At 41.2% G+C, this 27,712-nt stretch overlaps 5 protein-coding genes across 8 annotated transcripts; 2 read left to right on the top strand and 3 right to left on the bottom strand.

Moving 5' to 3' along the window:
- The first annotated feature begins 4 nt into the window (after positions 1 to 4).
- Positions 5 to 14,440, top strand: LOC124336919 (4'-phosphopantetheine phosphatase-like). Its single transcript, XM_046790848.1, has 17 exons — positions 5 to 554; positions 763 to 851; positions 919 to 1,127; positions 1,216 to 1,399; positions 1,476 to 1,568; positions 5,423 to 5,482; positions 5,557 to 5,662; positions 5,774 to 5,865; positions 6,003 to 6,165; positions 6,334 to 6,553; positions 6,614 to 6,766; positions 6,857 to 6,944; positions 7,137 to 7,341; positions 7,446 to 7,600; positions 13,564 to 13,733; positions 13,958 to 14,081; positions 14,163 to 14,440. Exons 1-17 carry the CDS (start codon positions 449 to 451, stop codon positions 14,259 to 14,261), a joined length of 2,316 nt encoding a protein of 771 aa, XP_046646804.1. The 5' UTR covers positions 5 to 448; the 3' UTR covers positions 14,262 to 14,440.
- Positions 1,602 to 3,194, bottom strand: LOC124337094. The gene is made up of 2 exons (XM_046791138.1): positions 2,068 to 3,194; positions 1,602 to 1,979 (listed from the first exon to the last, which is right to left on the bottom strand). Exons 1-2 carry the CDS (start codon positions 2,909 to 2,911, stop codon positions 1,810 to 1,812), a joined length of 1,014 nt encoding a protein of 337 aa, XP_046647094.1. The 5' UTR covers positions 2,912 to 3,194; the 3' UTR covers positions 1,602 to 1,809.
- Positions 6,985 to 12,535, bottom strand: LOC124337024 (putative vacuolar protein sorting-associated protein TDA6). 2 transcript variants are annotated; one of them, XM_046791035.1, is made up of 10 exons: positions 11,740 to 12,535; positions 11,448 to 11,565; positions 9,925 to 10,128; positions 9,680 to 9,844; positions 9,525 to 9,590; positions 9,422 to 9,453; positions 9,241 to 9,354; positions 9,014 to 9,146; positions 8,806 to 8,917; positions 6,985 to 8,191 (listed from the first exon to the last, which is right to left on the bottom strand). In XM_046791035.1, exons 2-10 carry the CDS (start codon positions 11,542 to 11,544, stop codon positions 7,732 to 7,734), a joined length of 1,383 nt encoding a protein of 460 aa, XP_046646991.1. In that variant the 5' UTR covers positions 11,545 to 11,565; positions 11,740 to 12,535; the 3' UTR covers positions 6,985 to 7,731. The 2 variants fall into 2 exon arrangements, with proteins under 2 accessions (XP_046646991.1, XP_046646989.1); XM_046791033.1 differs by having other exon boundaries at positions 11,448 to 12,535.
- A 1,961-nt stretch (positions 14,441 to 16,401) lies between the features above and the next one.
- Positions 16,402 to 22,060, top strand: LOC124336955 (very long-chain specific acyl-CoA dehydrogenase, mitochondrial-like). Of its 2 annotated transcripts, none has more exons than XM_046790921.1 (11): positions 16,402 to 16,559; positions 19,516 to 19,957; positions 20,021 to 20,145; positions 20,220 to 20,526; positions 20,600 to 20,751; positions 20,813 to 20,947; positions 21,016 to 21,040; positions 21,103 to 21,223; positions 21,287 to 21,465; positions 21,521 to 21,733; positions 21,807 to 22,060. In XM_046790921.1, the coding sequence occupies exons 1-11, from the start codon at positions 16,492 to 16,494 to the stop codon at positions 21,942 to 21,944; spliced, it is 1,905 nt and encodes a 634-aa protein (XP_046646877.1). In that variant the 5' UTR covers positions 16,402 to 16,491; the 3' UTR covers positions 21,945 to 22,060. The 2 variants fall into 2 exon arrangements, with proteins under 2 accessions (XP_046646877.1, XP_046646878.1); XM_046790922.1 differs by lacking the exon at positions 16,402 to 16,559 and adding an exon at positions 19,297 to 19,424.
- LOC124336893 (histone deacetylase complex subunit SAP130-like) lies at positions 21,967 to 26,457 on the bottom strand. Of its 2 annotated transcripts, none has more exons than XM_046790802.1 (17): positions 25,947 to 26,457; positions 25,608 to 25,863; positions 25,426 to 25,531; positions 24,981 to 25,348; positions 24,760 to 24,908; positions 24,487 to 24,685; positions 24,355 to 24,428; positions 24,182 to 24,290; positions 23,955 to 24,119; positions 23,763 to 23,891; positions 23,575 to 23,695; positions 23,215 to 23,510; positions 22,975 to 23,140; positions 22,818 to 22,912; positions 22,509 to 22,735; positions 22,335 to 22,451; positions 21,967 to 22,275 (listed from the first exon to the last, which is right to left on the bottom strand). In XM_046790802.1, the coding sequence occupies exons 1-17, from the start codon at positions 26,118 to 26,120 to the stop codon at positions 22,126 to 22,128; spliced, it is 2,901 nt and encodes a 966-aa protein (XP_046646758.1). In that variant the 5' UTR covers positions 26,121 to 26,457; the 3' UTR covers positions 21,967 to 22,125. The 2 variants fall into 2 exon arrangements, with proteins under 2 accessions (XP_046646758.1, XP_046646759.1); XM_046790803.1 differs by having other exon boundaries at positions 25,608 to 25,860; positions 25,947 to 26,456.
- Between the last annotated feature and the right edge of the window lie 1,255 nt (positions 26,458 to 27,712).

The following is a 27,712-nucleotide window of genomic DNA, read 5'->3' as shown; positions in this document are numbered from 1 at the left end:
CCTGCTAATAGATGGTGTTAATGTCTGATGTAGTTTTCCCGTATTTTTTTCAATTTCATTTACATTTACATAGAATCAAACATTTTAAAATGAAATAATATAGATCTTCCAACGTAAATTTTTTTATTTTACCCAAATTTGGCATGTAAATATTGTCTATTTACCTTGGGTAGCTCCGCCTACATGTCCCCTTATAGACTTGAAGAAAGATGGAAAGATAACATCAGCTGATAGCCCTCTGTTGGCAAAATGCCTGAACCTATTCTCGAACCAATGACAGAACGATTCACGAATTTCCGACGTCAATCATAAATTACCTAGTCGGCAACAAAATTTGTGTACCGATCTCCGTGTAAGATATCGAAACGTCCAAGTTCTTTATTTGAGTGAAAGGTTTTCAGCTTGTAACTAGCGATTGTGTGATTGTCGGTCGTACCGTTTTTTTACAATGCCATCCACTATTGGGGACAAAACATATTCGAAGAGCATTGAACTGCCTGAAACTGAAGTGTTCCGCAATTTGAAAAATGCTAAAAGATTCGCCATGGATATTGGTATGTCTTCTATTTTAAGATGAGCAGTAATAATTCCACCAATTGTTTGAACACATGTCACGTCAATTGACAGACATAGCACTTAACACAAGTGTAATGAACTATACATGTCTGTTACTATACTTGAACCTCTTTAAAATTTAATAAAGACCTTCCCAAAATAATATTACCTAATTGCATATATTATTAACCTCTTGGGAATTTGCAGGTGGATCATTGACCAAAATTGCATATTACTCAACTGTGCCTTACAGGAAAGTTCTGTACAACAAAGACCAGAAAACTCTTGACAGTGAAGTATGCGTCAATGTGTCAATATTGGAAACATAATCATTTCAAACCCAGTTCCCGTTTTGGCCTTCAGGGTCAAGAAATTAACCCAAAGTATGAAGTATCTCAGGGAGACCGTCTTCACTTTGTGAAGTTTGAAACCAAATATATTGAGACCTGTCTGGATTTTTTGCAACAAAATTTGGTCGCCTCAGCCGATGTTATGAAAGAAAAAAAAATCAAAGTTACTGGTGGTGGTGCGTACAAATATGCCGACCTTCTGCAAGAGAAATTAGGACTCACGTAAGATTTTTGTTTTTTTCTTTGCTAAATTATAAGCAATTTTTTTGTTGCAAAAACTTGTTTATCATAATCATTGTGTATACAACAGGGTTGACAAGGAAGAAGAAATGACTTGCCTCATTGAAGGCTGCAATTTCCTCTTGAAGAACATTCACGATGAAGTATTTATTTACCAACGCCACGGGAATCCCGAATACCGTTTCCCGAACGTTGATCCGTGTATTTTCCCTTATCTTCTCGTCAATATTGGCTCCGGTGTCAGCATCATGAAGGTTTTCTTCCTTTCTTTTCTTTTTGCATGTCCATCACGTTTAAACTAATTATTCTGTCCTTTCTGCACGTAAACAGGTGGAAGCAGAAGATCGATACGAACGGATCGGTGGAACGGCAACGGGCGGAGGAACGTTTTGGGGCTTGGGAAAACTTCTCACGAAAGCCAAGGTAGGCCTCCCCTGATTTGATTGCTCCTTTTTAAAAAATGTCGACACTCGTCATTTTATCGGAATGGAACAATTTCAGCCTTTTTGCAAAATATTTCGGTTATAAGATACGTACACTGAAAAGAAATGACCGAAATTGACCATAAGTATAGTAAAAGCGGGTGATAAAAAATCGAAAATATCTAACAGCGTGTTGACGTAAATGTAAAACGATGATCCAACTTGTATAACGTATAAACCAGTTATTTGTAATGCGGACTGGTAGAGGTAGCGGTCGCGTTCTCCTCAACGGTCGTCGTTGTCGCCACGGTAGTCGTCGTCGTGGTGGTTGACTCGATCTCTAAATTGTCTGGTTCCAGAGCGCTGCTCATTGGATAATTCCTGCGACTCCGGAATACCGGACGACATGTTCCTTTTTTGGTTCAGTGGGGAATGGCAATTGCCAATTCTTTTATAATGTACATGTAGCTTTAAATCGAAAATGAATTGTAATTTATTACCTAAAGAGCTTTTCTTAAAGCCGAGCGGACATTGAATAAAGGGCGCCTTGCCAACCATTCCGAAATATTCGAAACTGTCTCGTTCGCCGGAAGACGGTTTCCGCAGAGGCTGGATAATCATGTGGCTCAGGTCGTGCATCCACACTTGCGGAAGGGTGACGAGCGTCGAGAGAAAATCGGGAGGATCGTCGTCGTCGTTGTGTTGATTCGGAGACGCGATGGGCGAATTGATACTTCTGCCGGAGACTCTGTTGCTTTGGCCGTTGTATTCGGCAGCATTGTAATGTCTAGGTGTAGCGGTATGCATGTACGACGGAGGGGGTAAAAGTGACGTGTGTGGAGGACGTGGTTCAGGTGCCCGGCTGCGTCGAGGCACAATGTACACATCGTAGTAATTGCCGCGCGAAGTGCCCGTCTCCATGTACTCTGGATCGGAGGGCTCGTCCGGCTCAGCATCCCGGCTCATATCACGGGCCAGTCGAGGTGCTACACTGGACTCTGACCACTGTTGATTCGATTGGAAATTTTCCACCATCAGTAGAATGTTGGGATCGGATGTCGCTAGATCCTTGCCGTTCTCCGCGGGTCCGTCGTCCTGCTGGACGACCCAAAGGACGTGCGGTTTGGCCCACTCTTTTTGATTCGTTTGTCTACCATCGTCTTTTTTGACAAGTTCCACCAACACCAAGACTTCTGGCATGTAATTTTGAATCGTTTGAACCAGGCGAGTTGGTGTGACGACATCGGCCAGGGGAGTCGAGTCCCGCGGTGCGATGGGTTTAGCCTCGGCCGCAGCGGCCAAGAGAGTCAACAAAAAAAGACCAGACTGCCAAATGATTTTCATGTTGACATTTTGGTATCCCGTCTTCTTTGAAAGATTGATTTTATAAAATTTAATAATTCGAATAATTGGCTTTCGGGTGCCACACTGGTTGACGCGTTTGAAAATCCAACGTGATCGCCGTCATTCCGCACTGCACTGCTCTCGAATCGAACACTTCCTTGACAAGAGTCGCCAATGTAACACAAACACTGAATGAGCCAGTAATAAATTCTTCACTCGCATGTAATAGCGACGGACTGGGAGGGGGAAAAAAACGTGTGTCCAGCTCGACACCGCGCGCGTATAGTGTAACTCTTGAAAGCAACAAAACCAGAACGCAGGTCCACGCTTACTCAGCCATCAGACAAAAGCCTCGAAAGTGAAAGTGGACAGAAGTTTTCAATCTTGACTATAGCCGCGCGGCCACGGTCTTGGCTTCTACACATGTACACACTCTTACTGCGACTATAGGCGACGACTATTTTATTTTTTCCTATCATGGCTTTCCTCTCTCTCTCTCCCGAGTCCCTGTTTTTATTATTCTTATGTAAAAGAATATTAAAATTATGAAGTTCCCTATAGCTACTCGTACAGATTATTTTGTTTTTCTTGTAGCGACTACTACTACTTCTAGATCGATGATCTTTTGAATGTTATCTAAGAAAAAAAAAATTAATTTTCTTATTGTGCCAACTGATTGGCGATGGCCGCAAATATTTGTGGCCTCTTCTTGCCTGTGCGGTTGGGAGTTGGGGGGGAAGAGCAGCACATCGCTTTCGCTTTCTCATTTTCTGAAAAGAAAGAAAACGCCACTGACGTTGTTTGGTCATGAAAGAAAAAGTGAACAACAATCGTTTTCACCGGACTTTTCTTCATTGTCTTTTATTATTTTCCTTACGCTCTTCTTCCCTTTCCATGGCTCGTTCACCTTTTCGTTCAATATTGACCGTGGGTGTGTGGAAATAGTGTGGATGAAAAGAGTAGGCGGGAATGCGACGCCCTTTTTATTTACTCGGTTCTTTTTAAAAAAACCAAAGGAGAAAAAACAAAAATGATGTCCCATACCCGTTTTCACTACTACTACACCAAGATTGGCCATATTTTTATAGTCCACACACACATTAATGCGCCAGAGAGAGAAAAAAGGAAACATAGCAAAGCGAAAAGAGACGGCCAACTTTAGAATCGCATTTCCATTTCCCGAATAGAACAATTCTCTCCGTTCACCAATGGAAAAAGAGACTAAATGAGTACAGTTATGTGGAAACCTGTTGTCGAGAGCGAAGAAATCTCATTTGCTTGCCAAAGTGATTGGGTCGGCCAGATTGTTTTGAGTGGGAGAGTGGCTAATCGAAAACGAGTTTTGTTAGAGAGGAAAGAAAGAAAGAAAAAACAAACGCGTTCAAATAATTGTACTTTTTGCGGTTCATTATTGCGCAAGTTAAAAAATAAAATAATCAGGTACGCATAGGTATATATACAAGAGCGGGCGTGAGTATATATATCTTGCTCTCGCTCTGCCATCAACTCCATCCTTGTCCCGATTCAAAGTCTCGAAAAATGTGTGTGAGAGAAAGAGAGAAACAAGCCACTTTCGGGTCACACATGAATCGAGTCCACTGGCCGTGCCAAGGTCTTTCTCGCACCTGTTTCTAGGTAGTAGTAAGGCAGCCAAAAGAGTACTATACCCCCGATGAGAGCACAGAGGAGGGGGGGACTAGTTCGTGAGCTACTGCCAATGCGAGGAGAAAAAAAAAGAAATATCTAAGCCAACCAACCAAAAGTGAGAGCATCTCGCATATGCAGCTCGACCTTGAATGGAATCGAATGCGATTACATCTCAAATGTTTTTAAGCGTTTACTACCCTCCTTTGTGAATACATAAAATTTATTTGAATTCCTTTTCATCTCAACAATACTATACATTTCGTAATCCCTTAAATAAATCTGTCGACCATGATTTAAAAAAAAACTTGTATGTATTTAAAAATAAAACCTCAATCGCTGAGGGTCGAAAAGCGAAAGTCTGTGAGTAGAATTTCAAAATACTCTACCGAAAAGTCAACAAGATTGACCCCAATCGTTTCTTCATTTCGGACGAATGGTATAAAGTGCAACTCGGAGATTTGCGCTCCATTTCAAATGTTTTATTTTTTTTTCCCATTGGTCGAGAGTGTCATTGAAACGGTTTGGAATTGGGTTGGAACTAGGCGACCACAAGAAAGCCCGTTCGGTTTCGGTACAAGGTTCAATGAGGACAGTCTGAGGCTCGATATCACGATGTTTTAGGCCTTTATTTTTTTATTTTTTTTTTAGATTTTCATTCCTTCTCTCTCTCTTTCCATCTTTGGGGTTTTGACGCCACAAACAGATAGCGTCGCTCAAGGTGACGCGCCGTCAAGGAAGAATTTGGTGGCGACATCTTGTCTGATGTCTTGTGGCGCCTTAACTTTTATGTTTACGATTACTTTCCATGTTTGTTTTGTATTTTTTTCTTCTCCAACTTATCTTGATTGTCGTTGGTTGTTCTAGGGATTCGACGAATTGCTGGCGCTGGCCGAGAGGGGTGACCATCGAAAAACTGACATGTTGGTAAGAAATCACATCATACGTAAAATGCTGATGAAATTAAAATGAATTTGTCTATTTTTCTTTTTTTTTTTAAGGTGAAAGATATTTACGGTGGTGATTGCACTTCACTGGGTCTACCTGGCGATTTGATCGCGTCCAGCTTCGGTAAAGCGGCACAGGCCGCACCCGAATCGATTCAAGGTGTGTGAAACTCTCGCATCAATTTCTTTGAATCACGTTTTTTTTTTTTTTATTTTCACAATTTTTCAATGACCGTGTTTGGTTTCTTTCTTTCTTTTTTACATGGAGCAGAGGCCGATATAGCTCGCAGTTTGCTATTCGCCATATCCAACGATATAGGTCAGATAGCCTCGCTCTACGCCATGATGCATGGATTGAAGAAAGTATATTAATTTGATTTACTTATAATCTGGCTGATCTAGTTTCGGTCGCCATCAATCAAACCATTATAATTTTTATTTATTTTTTCATTATTTTCAATCGTTCTCGCTCTGGACGGGTTTAACGGACATCCCCTAAGGTGTACTTTGGCGGCTACTTCTTGCGTAACCATCCCCTGAGCATGCATACGGTCAGTTTTGCAATTAACTACTGGAGTCGCGGCCAAGTTCAAGGACTTTTTCTGCGACACGAAGGCTATTTAGGTGCCATAGGAGCCTTTCTGAAAGGGGCAGAAGAGTGTGGTAATTCTTTCCTACCCAACCGTTTCAGTTCGCATCACCACTCATTCGTGAAAATGTCTTTTATTTTTTAAAGATAAATTTAGTTTTTGTTTGACCTAGATTCTAAATTTGTCCCCCACTATTTGTGATTCATCGATTCTTTTTTTTTTTTTTATTGAATTTCAATAGATGCGGATAAATACTCTTGGTCGGAGAATTATGCAGGCAGTTCTGGATTACAAAGCCCTTTGCCCGGTCATAAATTGCCCTCCTTACCGGTAGCTGTCAATGTCGATCAGCTTGAAATGGACCGAATCGATCAAGGTGTTTTGGTTTACTGCCCTTTGCTCGACGAACCCGCCTCTTACATACCGGATATGGTGGACCTAACTGAAGACTGTGAAGCCAGGTATAAAAATACTTGTGCTCAGTGATAAGATGAAATCAACGATCAAGGTTTTTTTTTTAGACAATATTGGCTGGAATGTTTCGAAGAGTCTTTGGACAAATTTGTATCGCAAGCTATCAAAAGCCAGCCTCATTCGGCTGACGCACCTGCCCGTGCTCAAAAATTCAAAGAGAAATACATTAGTAGATTGCAGTACCTGAAACAACATCCCTGGTAATTGCTCACTTTGCAATAATGATGACTTTAATCGACGAGAGAAAAGGATCTAATGTTTTGTTGATTTGGACAATTCTCCCTCATTAGCGCTTTTGGCAATTTAACGGTGAGAAGTTTGCTGGATACGCGTGAACATTGCCTGAATGAGGTCGATTTCCCAGATCCCTATTTACAGGTAATTTCTATTAAAAAGTCACCGAAAAAAAAGAAAAGAATATCGTCTAAAAATTCTATATTTTAAAATACTGAATTGATTTTTCATTTGTCAACCATTCACATATACGCATGCACTCAACACACATCATCACATACATTATTACATACGGGCATTTTAAAAATAAAAAAAATTCATTTTAATTAACGACAGCAAAAACAAATGGAGAACGAAGCGGCCCTACTGCTACTGTCTGACCACTTGGCTGAGCTGGATGCCCTTCCTGGACGTCAGAAGTACGAAACGGCTGCCACCAACTTATTGGCTGGCAACGTCTTCGACTGGGGTGCCAAAGAAGCGGCCGCTTTGATGCAGATTCCCGGTTTCGGATTCCAGCAAGCACTGGCTCACTTGCAAAGTATTGTCCCCAAAAAACAATTTGAATCATCTGGGATTTTATTTCATCATTTTTAATTATAATTTTTTTTTTTTTTTTGTTTTGTTATTCCTCATCATCAAAAGAAAGACCCTGGTTTATCGATCATGTGGAAGATTGGCTTGTTCGGCTTGAGGAGGGACCCCATCGATGTGCTGCTATCTTTGTCGACAATAGTGGCATGGATGTGATCCTCGGCGTTTTGCCATTTGCTCGAGAGCTGTTGAATCGTGGAACCAAGGTAAAACAATGCACTCCTCCCTTATTAATTTTGTATTCAAACATCTTCTTCACTCATCACCGTCGTCTTCCGCGTTCGTCTCAATTTCGCCTGTTATTCTTTTTCATCCGGATTCAATTGAATCATTTTTGTCATGACGACACCGTCGAGGAACCTTCCGGAACGAATGTGACTAGGCGATTGGCTAACTTGGCAGTGGTTTCCAAGCCGGAATCGGAGGGATCCGAGTCGGAATCCTGATTTGGCTCTTCCGTTATATTGGCGGTTACCGGGGCTTGAGGATCCGTCGATTGAGGATCCCGCCTCTTGTAACGATAGTTGAGTAAACCAGAAGCCCGTCCCACTGGCACTTGGGCGTGCAGGAATTGCGGAACGGTTGGCGTGTAGGCAAGATAGTGCGGCGGCGGCGCTACAGTAGTCACGGTTTGCCTGGAGCGTTGAATCCGTGGCGGGGGCATGTCGTCGGGTCCTCCCGGGAAAATCGGCCCGTGATTCAGTCGGCACTCGCCACTCAGGGGTTCCAAATCGCATCCATTCTTGGCATTTCCCCACTCTCCGCGGAAGTTGAGCCATTCCAATTGCCCGGCGTACCTTGTTGTGAAAATGAGAAGATACTATTTAAAAAAAAAAATAAAAAGATGATGATAATAACAGGGGAACCAGATGCTGCGGGTCGTGATGTACAGCTTCTCTGACTGCCAGGTATTAGAAATTTGGGTTTTTTTTTCCGAGTTTCACCATGACTGGGCAATTTCGAGGAGAGCATGGGGGCGACCTGCGTGTCCATTAATGCAGTTTGACGAGAAGAGAGTGAAAAGAAAAAAGAAAAATGGGAAAGAGAGAGAAAAGGTTCTTTCCAATTGTCGGTTGGTGCCTGCAGACATCAGGGAAAGACTTTCACGTTCCCTTTCAACGCGTGCGCTCCTTCTTCCTGTTCAATCATGCATGAGGGGAAGAAGAAAAAGAAAAAAAAAAGAGACACTAACATCTCCTTTCCCTTTCCCTCTCTCGCCCAAGTCTACTTCATGGAAAAAAAACCCAAATTGATAAAAAACGACTTTTGCTTTCTATCGGTCCGGGGGCCCTTCCTAAACCAAATTTCCTTTCATTTCTCTTGCAAGGAGGGGGGTTTCGCTTGGACTGACACAAACATATTGGTCTTAATAAAGCGCTACAGGAAGAAATGGGAGAAAAAAAGGACTTACGGGTAGGGAGTATCGTTCCATGGGATAACGACCAAATTCTCCCAGGTGTTCCAGGCTACACCTTGATCGGTGAAATCTTCCAGTAGTGGGAAGGTCGAGTATGTGTGTTTACCTGCATCAAACATTTGATGATTTAGAATCGTTTTCCCTTTTCATTTTTTTATTTTTCTCTGTAACAACACGCCGGTGTGTGTGTGTGTGTGTTTACCTGGAGTGGCCCAAAGACCGTGAGATCCGTTGGCGCTGTATAAAACTGGATGCTTGCCCGAAACGTGTAAAACGGTGGGGAAAGTCACCTGTAAATCGCGAGCGAATTTACGTCGTCGACCCCGACGTGCCGCCTACATAAATCGAAATTTTTCAAATTTTCCGTTTTCAAAAAGTTTAGACAGGCGGTTCTTTTTTTGGTTGATCAATTTCAATGTACCCTATGACCTTTTCTTTGGGCGATTCTCCTTTGTGCAGTAGGAAATAACCGGCGCTTTCATTCCATATGTAGTAGGCACCGAAATTATGGACAGAGAGGTAGATGACGTGCGGTTTCCCGTTCTGGAAATGTTGTTAAAAAAAAGGAGTTTTGACAGTTCAACAATTAAAATTTAAACTGTCTATTCACCTGAAATCTTAACGTCACGTGTTCCCAGTCGCCTGTAAAAAAGAAAATCGATAATTTTACAAGAATTCCCAAATTGTGTTTCCGTAATAATTATTTGACCTACCAACGTGGTGGCCGAAACTCTCGACGTTACCCAAACACTTTTCCTTATCTTTACCGGTCGAAATTCCTGTACATTATAAGCCGTAAGAAAATTAAGAAAAACCCGTTTTTTTTGTCCGCAATCGTAGAAATTTTCCATATCCGTTATAGTCTTACCGATGCACACTTGTTTGCCGCGGTTGTACGGGTAGAACGTGTGGTAGACGACGTCGACTGTTTTCCAGGCATCTTGGTACTCGCGAACGATGGCGTAGGCTGGCACGCCGCCATTGGCAACGTTCTTTCCGTGGAAAAATGTCGGTCCCAGGCAAGACGGGCAGGCTGTAAAAAGACAAGAAACAAATTTGATTAAAAAAATTTCATTTTCCGACCCGTTAACTTTCTTGTGTGGCGTGTTTAACTGAGCTTTTGACGGGATTGAAGATGAAGGCCGGTCGATGGCGGTCCGCCCGGTAGTTTGTTAAGAGTTGGTTGCTGGTCGAGGACGCGACCCTTGCGGTTCTGTAGCGTGACATGTTCCAGGAAGAATTCGACGCTGCTGGGCATAAACTGTTCGCCGCTGTGGAGCCAGACGAGTGGCGCCCATGAATGGATCATCTCCGCCACTTAACAAGTTCCATTAACGGAAAAAGAAAAATAAAAACAGTCCGTAGGGAAAACCCCCCAACGAAAAAATAAAGATTACAAAAAAAAAAGGATCATGTTTAAATGCTATAGATCACGACTGGGGGAAGAAGAAGAAAAAAAAATAACTCGTTAGAAAGCGCCTTGTTGGCGTCAACGCTATTGGAATTGTGTGGTCCGGTGAAATTCACTTGGTTTATTTCTTTTTTTTTTTCTTTTTTTTTGGCCTGGTACCTACTCTCTTTTTCGATTGATGCACCTTCTTTACGTTCTGTTAAACGATCACGCCAGAACGCGATATATACAGAAAGAAAGCCAAACATCATCGCAATTCCAATTTGCCATTCCATTAACTTCCCGGGTGTCTCCCCCCACCACCCCACATTTTCTCTCTCTCTTCTATTAAAAATCCTAGAAAAAGTTATCGCCAATTCGAATTGAAACAGCCCGTCATTTGTCTCTTCCTCCCAAACCGGAAAAAACTCATTTTTTAAATTCAATCACGGTTTTTGCTTGAGGAACAACCATAGCTCTTGCTATGGCTCTGCTGCTGGCTTTTCTTGTGTGAGGGGGGGACTGGACTGCGCTCGTCTGCAATGAAAGGGAAAGTGACCCCAATCGACAGTGTTTCGTCCCCTGATGGTCTTACTGAAAAGACATAATTTATTTCTTAAGAATCCCCAACACTTTTTTTTTAAAAAAAAATTCACCAGGTGCTTTCCTATTCTCGGGAGCGACAATATTGAAATTATTAAAAAAACAACCCCGGCCAGATTTTTTTCTCTCTCTCTTTTTCAGTGGTCAAATAAAAAGGTACGGAACTAAAACCCTCTGGACTAAAACCACTGGGAAATCATCCTATGTATACCGTTCAAGATAGTCAAAAGAAGATTGCCATTCGTTAAAAAAAAACAACCAGCAAGAATGACCATTGAAAACTTGGCGACGTTTTACCACGGGGGGGATCTGAGGGGGGCTGCTGCTGCTGTTGTTGTTGTTGGCGAAACTTTCTCTACCTTTTCTTACAATGATGAACGAAAGAAGAAGAAGAAAATTTTTTTTTTATCTTTTCCTTCTTCTGTTTTCGTTCAGCGGGGGAGTGCGGAGCTGCTGCTCTCTTCGCTTTTTCTTCAACTATGGGATTTTATTTTGTCTCGTTACTGGATGGGAAAGTGGAATTCTGTGCGCTCGACGGCCCTTTTTGTCATAATCCAAATCGCTTCTAAAGGGATTTACATCAGAAGGCAGCAGCAGCAGCCATAGTGGAGATAGAAGAGATGAATGCATAAATTTCACTTACCTTCGGGAGAAAACGCCGCTCGAGTCGCGGTCAAGACAGACGATAGGGCCAGCCATCTGGTGAGGCTCAGCACCCACGAGTAGCTCATCGCTACCATTCCATAATCGACTGACTTTATCTTCGATTCGAGACCCACCAGAATGTGTTTTGGGAGGGAAAATGTGCCGACATCAAACATTGCAACATCGTCGTTGTTTGTTGTTGTAGGCGTGTGGTGTGTGATTGGCGAGCGAAACCATAAAAAAAACGGGATCTTGCGATTGTCGTTTGTTTGAGTTAGCACCGTTATTACCTGGCGAACGGCATATCGCCGAGTGCGACGAAAAAAAAAACCTTAATCAAGATATATCACACTGCTTCCTCCTCCCTTACCACCAGAAAAAAAGGTAAAATAAAAAAAAAGGAGGACGGTCGACGGAAGCCGTAGCCGGAATGATAATAAGTCCACGACGAACTCGTTCTTGTATGCGGGATAGGAAGTAGCGATGGACGAAAAAGAAAAAGGAGAAAAAGAAAAAATAAATAAAGAAAACAACACACACACAAGAGAGAGAACACAACTTTGTAACGAATCACTTGTGTACAACGGGGGTAACAACAACGAGATGTCGGGACTCTATCCGGAACGTGACTGGGGCATCGAGCGATCGAGACCGCCAAATTTAAACAAGTCGCACCGTTGTAAAAAATTCGTAATTTTCTTTCTTTTCCCTGTTGTTCTTTTCAAGTTCCTGGCTTTGCAACGTGTTAAAGCCCCTCCTTTTGGTATGACGGTAGTTAGCCAAGGAGGCGTTCCGTAGGAAATGACAATACCGTTACACTTTCGGGAGTCTACGAATAGACGAAATGTCTTGATTGCAATCGATGCAGTGTGCAGGATATTCGGCGACAGTGTCAGAAGAAGAACAGCATCTCACCGACCAGACTGGTCGGCTGTGGATGAGTTGGACTACTAGTTTGGGCAAATGGGCAGCCTTGTCGTATTGTATATTTGGGAAGAAAAAAGAAAGGGAAAGTTGGAAGACTCGGAGGGACGACGAGAGAGAAAAGAGACTTTTGGGTACCATCCCATCCCTTAAAGGGGTAGCGACTACCTAGAAGAAAATGCGTCGACTATGCAGGAAAACCACAGAGTGCCAGCTGGTCCCGACGTATATACTAGAGTCCAGGGAGTGGCTCTCGTATCTCTCTCTCTCTACCTTTATATATACAGACGGGCGAAAACATCTGCTGCTGTAGAAACAAAATCCCGCACGAGTGAGCACCTGTTTCACTCGTTTCATTTGTAAAGCTATCAGAAAGAAGGAGGTGTCTGTCTGAGCACTGTGTGTAAGCTCCCGTAGGTTTTCGGGTGACCATAAAGAAATCGTGTGTGTGTGTGTGTTTCATGAACACACACACGAGTGAGTAACGCAGCTGACGTAAGACGGAATAGTACTCACTTTTCATTTTGTTGAACTTGCCGAGCAATGCCTTCGTTCGTAAAACTTTAATTGGCCATCATTCAATGTAGGTATAAACGCATGACGCAAAGATGGGCGAGAAATCGACTCTCCACTTGATGGCTTGAGACTCAAGGTTGCACCTAATTGCCCGTTGATATAAATTATACAGCGTTTAAATATTCCCGCCGAATTTGTCTAGCCCAAGGTAGTCGTCTGACAGGTTCATCGCGATATGAACAAAATTGTTAAGCTAAGAACCCGTTCAACCGGTTGGTGATTTATTGAAATGTCAAATTCTGGCGCGAACATCTGACCCGATTCAAATTAACGATTCATCTAAAAGAATAAAAGCCGGGGAGAACCCACCCTATATATTCCATCTTTGTTATGTTTTTTAACTCTGTCAATCAAGTTACGCCATTGACAAAAAAGAAAAAAGGCCTGGGTAACCGATCTACACCTTGCGGAAATTTCAATCTATATAGCGGTAAGATCCGCCCCGTTCTGACGCTGGCGGTGTGTTTTTGGCCCACTTTCATTTTGGGTGGCAACTCTGCTGCGTCATCAAAGAAAAATTCATTTTTTACCGAACAATTCTTCCTCTATTCAAACTGTATTTTTTGTTTTCTTCTTCTTAAAATACAAATTGTACTGTTAATGTCACGATTCAGGTGATTCTCTGCGCCAATTCGAAACCGGCGCTCAACGACGTGACGTACAGCGAATTGGTGCTTCTGTTGGAACAAGCGGCGCTGATCAGCAAAGACCTGGGCTGCGCCTTGGAGGAGGGCCGTCTGTGGGTGATGGATTCCGGCCAGGCCAGTCCGTGCCTCGATCTCGGGTAATAACGACTACATGCCAAAATAATAAAACAATAGAAATCAAGCCGTAAACGTCTATCTATAATATTTCCAAAATTATATGCAAAAGCCTTGACCGGCTTAAGATATTGGTTTCTTTTTCGGCTGCTTTATTTCTAGTCGGTTGTAAAAATATGTGTTAACTTTCACTCATATTACGATGAATCTGACTTTTTGTGAATTTTTTGTTTGTTTTTTTCTGAAGGAGAATTACCCGGTCGTTGGCCGATGCCATGATAGCCAATCAAGTGGATCTAGTCGTTATTGAAGGCATGGGTCGTGTCATTCACACCAACCTCCACGCGAAATTCAAATGCGACGTTCTAAAGGTTTGGATTTCTTACTTGAGTTGTTTATTTTTTAATATATTCGTCGTGATGATTGTTCTTTTTCTTTTTTTAAATTTCCAGGTAGCAGTGATAAAGAATCGCTGGTTGGCTAAGCGTTTTGGCGAGCAAGAAGACACCTTCCCAGTTGTGTTCCAGTTTGAGAGAAAGACAGTGTCATGATCAAAAAATTTTTTTTTTCCCGAGCCTACATTATAAAATTGACAACTTAAACAATACTATTCTGTTCGAAATTGTGTCCTCTGTGATGTAGGCACCACTAAAAAACTGAACGGCGTACACAATTTATCAAGGGATTTTTAAATTTAGAGTTTCATGCGTATACATGACTAAAAAAGCAACTGACTTTGTTCCGTGTCCCCTTGAAATGGCTAGGCCTAGATTACCCAATGTATACTAGATACAGTGTACACGGAATTGAGGAAAGAAACTATCCGAAAACCTCAAACCGACACACGCAGCGGGATTTCGCCCACGGAAACAGAGCAGAACCAGAATCGGGAAAACACCATGAAGACCTTCCTGTTCTTAAAAGAAAAATAAAATAAAATAAAAACGGGTCGAACCTGTTCTCTCAGGAAAACGAGATCGGAACTTCCTTTCGGATGATAACGGCATGCTTTCAAACTTTTAGTAACGTATATATATACTAGTCTGACTTTGTAGCATACTTCTGGTTCGACGGAGGAAAACGGATGTGACGCCGAGTCATCTGCCTTGTTTCGTTTGTTCCTCTTTGTGGTTCCACGAACTTTGATCTCGACGGAAGAACAAGGAAGGAACAATGAGAGACACACGAGAAGCCCACTTTTTTTTTCCCTCAAAAAGGCATCCGGTTTCTTTCCTGATTCCCAGGTCGTCGCCGCCGCCCTGATCTAGTAATTGCATTTCGGCATTCGCGAACTTTTCGTCGCTTCCGCGTGCGGAATTAGAAATGGGATTCTGTCGCAAACCGTTCACCCTCGGCCGGTAGGCCGTTCACCTTCGGCCGGTAGGCCGTTCACCCTCGGCCGGCAGGCCGTTCTTCATTCATGAAAAGTTAGGCCGTGATACGTGTAGCGTAGGCCGTGTTACGTGTCTATTAGCGTAGGCCGGCCGGCTTGCTCTAAGACACGTAACACGGCCTACGTGATACGTATCACGGCCTTCACTACGCGTACGCCCCTCGGCCTTCTACGCGTACCACGGCCTACACTACGCGTACCTCGGCCTTACGCGTACCACGGCCTACTACACGTACCACGGCCTAACTACACGTACCACGGCCTAAGTTTTCATAAATGTAGACGGCCTACCGGCCGAGAAATAACGGCCTACCGGCCGAGAAATAACGGCCTACCGGCCGAGGAAGAACGGCCTACCGGCCGAGGAATAACGGTCACGTTTCTCAGTTTCAGTGCCTCGCCTAAAGGGAATTCAAGAAAGTAAAAGTAGTAGTACTGTGCACCAATATTCGAGCAGAGGAGATAGACCCTCCTTCTGGTGATACTATGCCATCTTTCGTCGTCATCGAAGGTATTTATACTACATTTACTAAAATCAGGTTTTTATGGGATAATCTTTAATCTATTTACTGGACCCGTAACAGGGAGATTGACGAAATAGAATAAGTGACTGACCGACTGATATTCTACTTCGTCAAGTAAAGGGAGTATAATATTAACTGGCCTTATCGACGTAAAGATTAAATAAAGTCAACTTTTTCCGGCCCGAATCCGATCCTAAAGTGCGCAGTTTAAACCGACGTTGTTTTCCCCAACACAGCACCAAATGGATACAATTAACCCTTAATTTGGTTTTGTTTAACAGTATTTTTAGTTAGGTTTTTTAAAATTCTAATTGCGTTATATTTACGATTTACGATGACGTGCTCCTCTTCAGACGCCAAAACGCTTGCACAGAAAAAAGGTTCAGATTGGGTATGTGCCAATATTTTTAACGCATTATCTCTTGGCACGCAAGCATCAATTTTCTTTTTTTCATTCGCTATTTTTATTCTTAAAGACACGTTTTTAAAAAATAGTGGGGATTTTCTGAAAGACTTCTTCGCAGCTTTCAATGCTTCCTTTACGAATGCTTATTATTAATTTCTCTCTTAAAACTCAATTTTTGAATTGACTAAAATATTGCTTCAGATATTTTTTTTATTTATTTTTTATTTTATAGATGCCGTAAATTTACTTAGTCAAGTCAAGATAAGAAGTGCAAGTGCAAGATTGCTTTTAAAAGATATTTCTGCTTATCAGCCTCTATGAACCCTACTGTTCTCCACCGCTAGATAGCACTTGTCCACTCCGTTCATGTGTTACAGTCGTCTGTTGCTTTTGGGCCCTTTCAGTCAACAAACTGCTTTTCCTTTCAGTGTGACCTAATTTTTGCATTTGTTTATTTGATGAAAATGCTTCGCTCCGGTCGCAATTTGCAATTCTTGTCGAAGAATCTTGTTCGCGAAAATTTGAGGTACCTTTTCTCTTTTAATAAGTTATAAATTAAACTCGAAAGAAAGTTAGTGTGAGCTCTAAGCTGCTGATGGTGTGGCTGTTGCGTAAGTGTTTAATTTGTGCTCGTGATCTTTTACTACAGCAATAGCAAAGGTTACCTTTTTAGTAGATAAAACTCAAACGGCATATGGAATTTTTCTGTTGGTTGTAACAAACAACTTGTTTTTGTTTGTGGGGCACTTTTGTTGCTTAATTTTTATTTTTTTTTTGTTATGTAAAGATTAGCATAGATATGAATGTAATGATATTGAGCTAATCACTAGGGTTTGGCACCGAAACGATCAATTTATTCGTAGGTCAGAAATAGATTCATCTTTCTTTTGTCGTTTGCCCCGTGCCCCGATAGGGCAGGGGGAGAGGATTTTTCGCCCTGAAAACCGATCGTTTTCCAAAATTAAGACGGAAAAGCTAAAAGGCAAAGGCCAAAAATTAAAAAAAATTAAGACCAAAATTAACGGCCTAACGAAGAATTCGGGTCGGGATGAACTGCCCCGAATTCTGCACCGCTTTTTGGCCCACAGTTCCCCTCGCTTTTTTGTTTTGTTTCTAGTTGTGCTGCGTTCTGCGTTACAATTTGTGTATTTTCTATTCCTATGGGAATAATGTAAGGTAATACAAAGTTGTTTACACCGTGAACAGAAGAAATATAGGGGAAGTTTTCATTAAGCAAAACAATTAAGTCAATATATTTTGAGTAGGAATGCAGGACGAGAGGTTTAACCAGTAGGCCATGGGTTCATTACAGAGTCTTAAGTTTCTTTATTACTGGCCCCTTTTGAACCGATTTTGCTCTTCTTCGGTGACACTGACCATCAGGAACATATGGATTTTCGAGATTGGGCCCACTTTTGAGGATGGTAATAGAGTCATATTTAATGAACTGTTCTTCGACTCCCATTTTCTTAAAGGTAATTTCATACTTCCTTATAAGAGGAAGAAAGTCTTCGCCCAACGTCAGCTCCATATCAGATATGGACTTGTAACCTTCTATTTTTCTTGCATAATTGTTCATTTCGAATACTCAGAGCTTTTGGGAAACTATACTGGAGACCTCACTCCCTTTCAAACCCTGAGTTTCCACATCAAAGATAACTTTTGTAACGTTAGGGCATGGAAGCAACGATTGTTCCAGACTTCCACTTTCGTAGACTGTTTGACCCAGGACATGTAGCGTTGACAAAGAATAGTTTGGTAATTTTAGCTTTTGATCTAACGCGATTTGGGCGATTCCAGCCAACCATTCAATAAGGAACTCGTGACGCAGTATTTTTAATTCCGGCAAATTGTCAAGTGCCATTTGAATTGCTTTGGTTGTACACAGCTCGCATCCGGTTAAATCCAAAACACAAATGGATTTACAGTTTCCAGTCACGCATAGTTCTCGAATTCCGTCATCGGAAACCTGACAGCTTTCGGCAAGTAGTTCTCTTAATGGTACACATAACAAAACTTGTTGGAATCAATTAAATAAAAACAAGCTTTTTGTTGGACAATTAGTAATTAACTAATTACCTTAATTCTGGACAATGTGTTCCAAGAATCTGGAAGCAATCGTTTCCTGCTTTTGTAAAGGAAATTTCCAGTACTTTTAGTTTTGAAAATTTTGAAATGAAATTTAAATGCTCTTGATAGTGGGAATGTAAGGAATCAAGCCGCAACGTTTCCAGATACTACGAGTGTCATACAAGCCAGAAAAAATATGAATTACATATGCGAGAACAAAAATCCTCGAAGAATTTTAACAAATTATGCGTGCTATTACTGTGCTTCTGGCTATGCAATATTAAGAATACATGATTGTAGAGGCCATAAATTGATGCCTTCTTCGTCCGTTTGTGTGAGATCCAAAGTGCGTCGATTAGAAGTTGTGAGTAGCTTAATAAGGAATGGACTGATGTTTATAACAATCCGTTTTTCTCAGTAACTTCTTCCTACCGATCTTGAAAAGTTCCTCCGACAAAGAGGAGGCTAAAAGTTAAAAATTTTACAATCAATAACAACTTCTGTATTTAAACAATTATTTAGTAACTTACGCAATTCATCAAAGGGATTGATAGCAGATTTATCTAAATCCAAGGATGGATTCCAGTCCTCCATCCTTCAGTTCACTCATCGGCATTTTATCACAAAAACTATCCTGGATTTTAATTATGAAATCTATGCAAGCTTTTTTATAAAGACTTTACACTTTTAACTCGCGGCATACTGACGAAGTTATTCAATTTTTAAACGAAGATACAACTATATTGCTTGACTAAAATAATTTCTATTTATTGCTTTGGCACGGATGAGGTGCTGAACACGACGCTGACTATTTTCTGGCGACTCAATGTTAAATGTATTGACAATTTAGGTGTAGAGAGGAAAACGATTTCCTTTTTCTAAGCCCTGATTGGCTCGAAACAACGAGAAAGAAAGAATGAAACGATGACCCTCTGACGGATTTATCATTCCAAGTATGCATATCCGAATTGTCCCATGGGCATGTTATGGGGGTCATAGATATCTTTTTAGGGTATTTAACGGAAGAAAATCAGAACAGAAGGTCTCTTTGAAGAGTTGTTGTCAGAAGAAGAAAGGTTATTCAGTCAGAAAAGAAGGTCAATAAAAAAAGTACAAACGGTTCAAATATTTGCGCCCTTTACTCTACCGCTAGATGGCACTTCTTCACGTTATCTTATTTTGCTTTTTAGCCTCAGTCACGAACTGCTTTTGATTTCGGTGACCTAGTTTTCCTATCTGTTTTTTTTTTAAATATTAAAATGCTTCGTTCCGGTCGCAATTTGCAAATTTTATCGAAGAATCTTGTTCGCGAAAACTTGCGGTAATTTCTCTTGATCAAGTTCTATGTTTGTGTAATCAACTCGCAAAATGCATTTTCTACTTTTAATTTACAATTGCTTTTTATATTTTAGGCTACTTTCTTCAACTCCTCAGCCAGCCCCTAAGGATGTCACCAAAAAGCCTGCCACTGAAAAGAAACTCGACAAGAAACCAGTCAAATCAAGTTCTTTTGTTATGAACTTATTTCTTGGTTCCACCAACTCATCACAAGTTTTCCCTTATCCTGATGCTCTTACTGCAGACCAGAAAGAAACTCTGCAGCTTTTAGTTGATCCCACACACAAATTTTTTGTAGAGGTCAATGATGCAGCCCTCAATGATCGTGAAGCCTCTGTACCTGAAGCAACAACACAAGGTTTAAGGGAGCTTGGTGCTTTTGGCCTTCAAGCACCTACTGAATATGACGGTGTAGGGTTAAACAACACTCAGTATGCACGCCTAGTTGAAATTGTTGGAGGGTTTGATTTAGGAGTTGGTATCTTTTTAGGAGCCCATCAATCCATTGGTTTCAAAGTATGTTCAAATGTTTGTTATATTTAGTGTGTGAAAGTTTTGTTGCAACCATATCTTATGTAGGGCATCACTTTATTTGGAAATGAAGAACAAAAGAAGAAATATTTACCAAGAGTTGCCACTGGTGAAGCTTTTGCAGCATTTTGTTTAACAGAACCTTCCAGTGGTAGTGATGCCAACTCCATCAGGTGATGGAATATTTTTTTAGACATTTCATTTTTTTCCTTATTTTAACATTATTACTCCTCAATATGTAACGCAGATCTCGAGCTGTATTATCCCCTGATGGCAAACACTTTATTCTAAATGGATCGAAAATCTGGATCAGTAACGGCGGATTTGCCGAAGTCATGACCGTTTTTGCCCAAACGCCCGTAACTGACCCCGTCACCGGTGAGACGAAAGACAAGGTGACTGCTTTCATCGTCGAAAGGGCATTCGGTGGTGTTACTTCCGGCCCTCCTGAGAAAAAGATGGGCATCAAGTGTTCCAACACTGCTGAAGTGTACTATGATAATGTACCCATCCCTGTGGAGAACGTGCTTGGAGGAGTTGGGCAGGGTTTTAAGGTATGGTTTTTTGCTTAATTATATTTTCGCCTTTTTAAAATTAAATATGACATGACTGAATTAATCGATTTAGGTGGCCATGAATATTTTAAATAACGGCAGATTTGGCATGGCTGCTGCTTTGTCAGGCACCATGAAGTCATCGACCAAAGCTGCAATCCAGCACGCCACTGCTCGCGTTCAGTTTGGCCGCCGCATCGATTCGTACGGAACCATTCAGGAAAAGTATGAAGTAATGCTCATTCATAATTCCCTTTCCTATATTAATCATGTTGGGTATATTTAGACTTGCCCGTATGGCTATGCTTCATTATGTTACCGAGTCGATGGCGTACATGATTAGCTCGAACATGGACAAGGGATCTACCGATTTCCAGTTGGAAGCAGCTATTTCCAAAGTGTTCGCGTCAGAAGCAGCATGGTAATTTTAAATAGCTTACGTTTTTTAAAAGAACCAGGCCAATGTTTTCTTAATTTCTTTGCCCGTAGGACTGTAACCGACGAAGCCATCCAGGTATTTATTGCTGCATTAGTTGTTGCTGTTTTCAAATCAACTTATCGCATCATTTTGTTTAGATTTTGGGCGGAAATGGATTCATGACTGGCAACGGATTGGAAAAAGTTATGCGTGATTTGAGAATCTTTCGTATTTTTGAAGGAACGAACGACATTCTTCGTCTTTTCGTTGCTCTCACCGGTACTTACTAACTGCAATTTTTTTATAAGTTTTTGAAAATAGTACAAAATTCCTTTGCAATAGGTCTTCAGTTTGCCGGTGGACACTTGAGGCAACTGCAAAAAGCTCTGAAGAGTGGAAACGTCGGTGTTATACTGGGAGAGGCGGCCAAACGCGCAAAGCGAACCGTAGGATTTAGTCAGACCAATTCACTGGCTGAAGTTCATCCTAAACTTGCTCTTCAGGGACAACTGACTTCTAAGGTAAATATTGTTTCAATTTAATAATGAATCAAATCCTAATAAAATTTTGTCGTAGGCTGTTGAAGGATTTGGTATAACAATTGAAAGCCTGTTGGTCAAATACGGAAAAGGCATTCTTGATGAACAATTTCTGTTAAATCGTGTTGCGTCTGCTGCAATCGACATTTACTCCAATGTTGTCGTCCTTTCCCGTGCGACACGTGCCCTTAATATGAACATCCCCTCAGCCAGTCACGAAGAAATGATAGCTCGTGTTTGGTGCAATGAAGTAAGTAGCTTTTTTGTTTTGTTTTTTTTTGGTTAAGAATGCCATGTTTATTCAGAAAAATTACTTATTCTAGGCATTGGATCGTATTCAATTGAATTTGACTGCTGTCAAGTCGCAGTCCCAGCTGAGCAATTTCACCACAATGAGTCAAATCGCCAAGGAAATGTGTGAGAATGGAGGTTTGATCCAACAAAATCCGCTGGGAATTTAAAACTACCTTGATTCACTGGATATATAGGGCTGAAATGAAATGTATTACATGTCAAAACAATGCAAATCTTCAAACGTTTATAAAAGCAAATACGGAAATTATACTGGTGGGAAATACGCGCGCTACTAAAGTATTTATTACTTAGTCTTTAAGAGGAAAATAGATTCATGAGTAAACCAGATTATAACTTTTCTCGCTTTTTGGCCAATCGTTTGTACATGTAACGCTGGATAATTTCTTCGGCACGGGGCTTATGATCAAAAATTTTTTGCACTTGATTTTTAGAATCCTCCAAGCCATCCTGGATGACTTTACTTCGTTGTAGATTTCCCTGTGTACGAACGGCGTCATTAGAAAGCTAACAAATTTTCTAAAAAGTTATGATATCACCTTTATAAGTTCATTCACACGCATAAGGTCACGATCTCCGCCTTTTCCAGCCCCTAGTTTTTCCATAACGTCCAGAACCATACTCAAACGTTCATGAACTTGCGATTCAGAATGAGCCTACAGAAAAGCATCGTATGAACATGTCACATGGTTAAATTGTTATCGCTTACTCACCATTTCTTCAATTTGTGCGGTGAGATGAAACACTTTCCATCCGTGCACTTTCTGCATGATTTGCTTCTGATTGGCCAAATCGGTGACCGTCGGACGCCGCTCATCTTTCAATTTCACATCCGAATAACGAGTAAAATGATGATTACGTGGTTTCCAGGTTTGGCGGTAGGAACTGATCAAAGAAATGCGTGGTCGTTTGACGACAGCAGCCGCTTCTTTAGGTTCAGCTAAAGTCGGAAAGAAAATTAAGCATCGGATTAAGAAAACAAAACCGATTTGTTTTGTTCTCAAGATAGGAAAAATACATACGTTTCACAGAGGTTTCAATTTTCAATTCTTTTATGTTTAATCCTGCATGCATTTCATCATCGCTCGAACGTACTTCTTGTAGTTCTTGGCCGAGCCTGGAGTAGAAAAATAGTAGTTATATAAAGATTTTGCAAATGACAATAGTTAATGTAATTACAATTGCTGCTTCCTCGGCTTTTTCCTTGGACTCATTTGAACTTCGGCGGTAGCAGAATGCACGTGTGAAGATGATGTGCTCATTCTCATCAACGACGAAATGGCTCCGCTTGCATCACTATTTTCTATTGCTTCTTGCTTCACCTGAATACTCGACAAGGCTTTACCTGTGAGCACAATTATTATAAAATAAATAACTGATAAGTTACATAAATCTTGTTAAATCAAGATAAGACTGTACCTAAAATTGCCGCTCCTGGTGCAGTTGGAACGATGGTTGGTGGGTTACTTTCATCTAGATCGGGCGGTATACCGGGAGAGGACGATGCCGATAATGTAGTTGATCCGCCACTTGAAGACCGAGATGAATCTCCATTAGGCCCACCGGATGGTAAACCAAGATCCAAACGACGAGGTGACGGCGGAGATATTGCTGGAGCTGCAGATGTAGTCGCACTATTAATCGACGGAGTATTAACCGATGACGTCATCAAAGTTAAAGTAGTTGTAAGATTCTTTTGGGCTTTCAGCGGAACACTAGGAAGAAAATAATTTCAAACATTATTGCTGTCGCAAAAACAATATCATTTTTAGGACTCACCCTTCGTAGTCACGCTTACGCAAAATGCTAGGCCTGGGTGATGTTCCAATTAACTTAGAGGGAGTGTTGGGTTGGGTTACAATCGGATATGTGATTTGATTACCGCTGGTCTCAACTGTCGCTAAAGGATTTAAGAGGATTATAGTAAGTATTGAATTGTAGTTTCTCACATTCATTTAGTAACATACCGGTAGACGATCGGGATGTAGCATGCAAATACACCCCAGTAGAAGAACCAGCCGATGTAGTTCCGGTTCCTTGAATTTCGTTTGACGAAGAGGTACTGGATACGTTGCTGGACGTCACACTCACAGTTGCTAGAGGAAAACTTACATGAATATATGTTTTAAAATAATTTAAAAGAAAGTCAATGCATTTACTCTTGGAAACTGAAGGTCCCATGACCGTCACTGTCGAGACAATGGGTTGAGGTAAAACTTTTGCAACTGGGATAATCGTCGAAGGCGGTGCCTGAGTAGTAACAAGATACGTTCTGGAACTACCAGAAGCTGCTCCGCCTCCAACGGATACAGAGCTCGACACCGCTAAGAATGGAATTAGGAACTTAGTGTGAATATCTAACAAACAGGAACTGAGTTGGTCTTACCAGGTCGAGTTCCAGCGACAATGGTTGGTTGAGATGAACCTCCCGATTTCGTGCCGACTACAGGTCCCGACATCTGAGGAAATTGCACAGCAATACTTTGCTGACCAACCTATAGATTATTCGTTTTTGAAGCAAAGAAATACATTAGAAGAAATAGTACATTAAACAACTACCTTTCCAACAGCTGTAACGGTCGAAAGAGGCGTGATATTCTTTAAACCACCAGTAAAAACAACAGGGGTTACTCCTACAAATAAAACGACCGATTAAAGAGTTATATACTCAAAATGTTTGGGGATATTAACCAGAATTAGCAGTAACAAGCGAACTAGCAGAGGTAAGAGGAACTGTTCCAGCTGGCGGAATCGTTCTTGCGGCAATTTGAACCGGGCCAATTGAATTGCTTGCAGGGCGAGGTTGAGAAGATCCTTGGTTATTGATGCTAGAGCCGACTGCCACGGTTCCAGATCCCGCAACCGTTTTTACGAAGTGTTTCTCAGCATTCTATGAAATATGGTATCATTAGTTTAATTTCAGCAGTCTTTTTATTTAGTTTTCTTCAGTATTTAACTACAAACCTGAGCAGAAGATGCCGATGTTATCATCATAGAAGAAGGGCGTTGTGAAGCACTTTGTAGAAGTGCTGCTGAGGTGGATTTTATTACATCAGTTCCCGGACGTTGTCCAACCGTCATGGTTGGATTTGCTAGAGCACGCGAATTAACAACTATTCAGAAAACAACAAAGCATTTGCTAATATCACGCAGGAAAAATTGTAAAAAGAAGTCCTAAATCTAACCTGCTTGGTTGGAAGATCCCCTGACAGAGAAAAGTGTAATGTTTGACGCCGGTGTAGGAACAGAAGCTCTAGGAGGCCCAATAATTGAAATCGAACTTGCACTTGGTGCAGGAGTTAGTACGGGTGCGGATTTGTGACCAGTGGCCAGAATGAGATTGGTCGTGCTCTTGACAGAGGTGTTAGCTGCTGCGTTTGCCGTTGCTTTATATAAAGTAGGTACGGGAGGTGGCTGGATGACGGCAGTGGCTGGGGTTACTGTCACCCAGGTACCACTCAGAGTAGCAGCTGCAACATTACCGACATCAACACTACTCGGCCTAACTGCCGAAATTGACGTGGGTCTTACAGCACGATTTGAAACCGTAAATCTAGTTAAAGCAATCAGGAATGAAACAAAAAATGAATAAACGTGAGTAATAAACGAGAAAAAAAATGTTTGACTTACCCAGTCACTTGAGAAATGGCAGAACTTGCTGAAGGAACAGGCCTTATAATCGCGGCCGAAGCAACAGCAGAGCGCGGAATCGCGATACTGGCAACTGCGGCTGGACCTATTATATTTAAAAAATTAATAAATGCCTCATCTCAATGGAAATATGTATACATACAATAATAACAACAAAATACCTTTTGGCACATGTGATGATAGATTCGCATAAGTCCCAGAAGTTGTTACAAGAGCTGTTGGCACTACTCGAGGGGCAACTGTAGCACCTGGGCGTATTGCAGCTTGGAACTTGGTCATTGGTATGGGCACAGTAACGGCTACTGGCACAGGAACATTTTGGATAATAGTAGAAACTGTGGGGTTAGTCCCGGTATTAGACAAAGACATCCCAGCCCCAGTTATAGTAGGAATTGGACTTCCTGATGGTTTGACCTGCTTAATGACACAACATTGGAAAATTACGAAATTAATTTTTCTAGATTTACTTTATTATCTGAAATGTTCTTTAAAGTTCATACCAAGAAAATTGGTTTGGCAGCTTCTCCAATTACTCTGGTGGGTATAGATGTGGCACTTCCAGTTGAAGTAATCATGGGACTGGACTTGTGTGCTAGATCCATTGGCTGAGCCTGCAACTCCACTTCATTGTCTGCACCCAGAGCAGAGTTTAGTTTAGGCTGGGGAGTACTCATTTCTTCTCTTAGAAGACGGCACTAATATTAGGCGATAAAGAAACGGCGAATTGTCCGGAAGCTGAATCAAGAACTAAATTATTCTTGTCTATCAGCAACCAAGACGTTGTAAAATGTGAAATACACTAATGAAATCCTATTCTGACGTGAAGTTTACAAAAACAGAGGCTACGGGATCAACTTTAACATTCTCCAGTGGTCAGTAATTATTAGAAAATGGTCAAAACAACTTTCGATTTGCTTCAAAGCGTCGACTATTTTTTCGAAAAAACATCGAAAAATGCTTGTTGGAGTTTTGGACAAGGGGAAGGGACATTTGTTGAGCAACGTTGTCGTGTTGAATATAAATCTTTGCGCCACCCCTCGGGCTGTCGGGCATTGTAGTTGCATCCGTTGATCGGGCGGGTAATCAAAGCAGCCCGCAGACAAGCATAGATCGGAAAGGAGAATGGGGTTAGGTTAGGGTTAGGACTGGCGGCTGTTGTATTAGTTGTGGAAACGAAACGCAACATCAAAACACGACACACGAAACACCTGGTGGACGGTTTCAACGGTTGATTGCATGGTTTTGGTTTTGTTTCCAAATTAATATAATATTAAGGCAAAGAAAATTAATTATGAAAAAGTAAAATTAAAAATTAATTCTCTAAATCCATAATCATCAGAAAAGACGTAATTTATGTCTCATGAATCCAAAGACATTTTCCCTCCTGTACTTCGTTTTCGGATTGCAAAAATTAAAAATCTCACGAAATATGACCTTTTACGGTGAGATCAAATCGTGTTTATTTAAAATGTATTATTCGAAAAATGCTACAAAGTTCAATATATATATTTCTTGATAAAACTTTATTTTTTAAAAAAGATTGGCATTAGATTAATAACTGAACAATAGGGAAAATACCGTTTCCGTGATTGATCGATGGTTTTGAGCATATGGTATATGGAGAGACTGTCTCCATACCCATGTTGTAACGTCGATCGGTTGATCAAAGCAGGGCTCAGACAAGCATAAGTGAAGGTGCATTTTTTTGCTGTGCAGAATAATATTGGGCTCCTCCTCATCTGCTTGTTGTTCTATGCAAAAAAGGTTTATAATCATTATGACATGATTAACGTGTCATGTGACAGTTGTGACACCTAGTAGAGGAATTTCGCAAATGGAATTTCTTTTATTTTTCGCTGCTTTATCCCGTAATCGGTTTCCTTTGCGTATTTTTTATGCTGGCGAACTAAAAGTATTTCTTCTTTTATATTTTGGTACGAATAGCCCTGCAAGTTTTGTCGTGTTAATCTACCAGTACCAAATTAATCTACCAGTACCAAATCTCAGAACTGAATCAATGACTCTGAGATCAAGTATCGAATGTAAAATTTCGTTGTAAAGGATAAGTCTCTGAATCCCTCAAATCTCTCTTATTTCTTTTCGCTTCTCTTCGTAAGTTCGTAAAAGCGGACGAACGAGCAACCATATCGTTTTTCTGAAAATCGGTTTTTGAGAGGTCGCGCCGTCAAAAACAAAAATGTAGGATGAGCTCTAAATTTTGGCCACCAGGTGGCTTGTTTTGTCTACTTCGCCTTCTTGTGTGGTG

The sequence above is a fragment of the Daphnia pulicaria genome, chromosome 4 (genome assembly GCF_021234035.1).
Source record: "Daphnia pulicaria isolate SC F1-1A chromosome 4, SC_F0-13Bv2, whole genome shotgun sequence".
In the NCBI taxonomy this organism is placed as follows: domain Eukaryota; kingdom Metazoa; phylum Arthropoda; class Branchiopoda; order Diplostraca; family Daphniidae; genus Daphnia; species Daphnia pulicaria.
The sequence above is the reverse complement of the archived record's forward strand: the minus strand, read 5'-3'. Positions and strand labels throughout refer to the sequence as shown.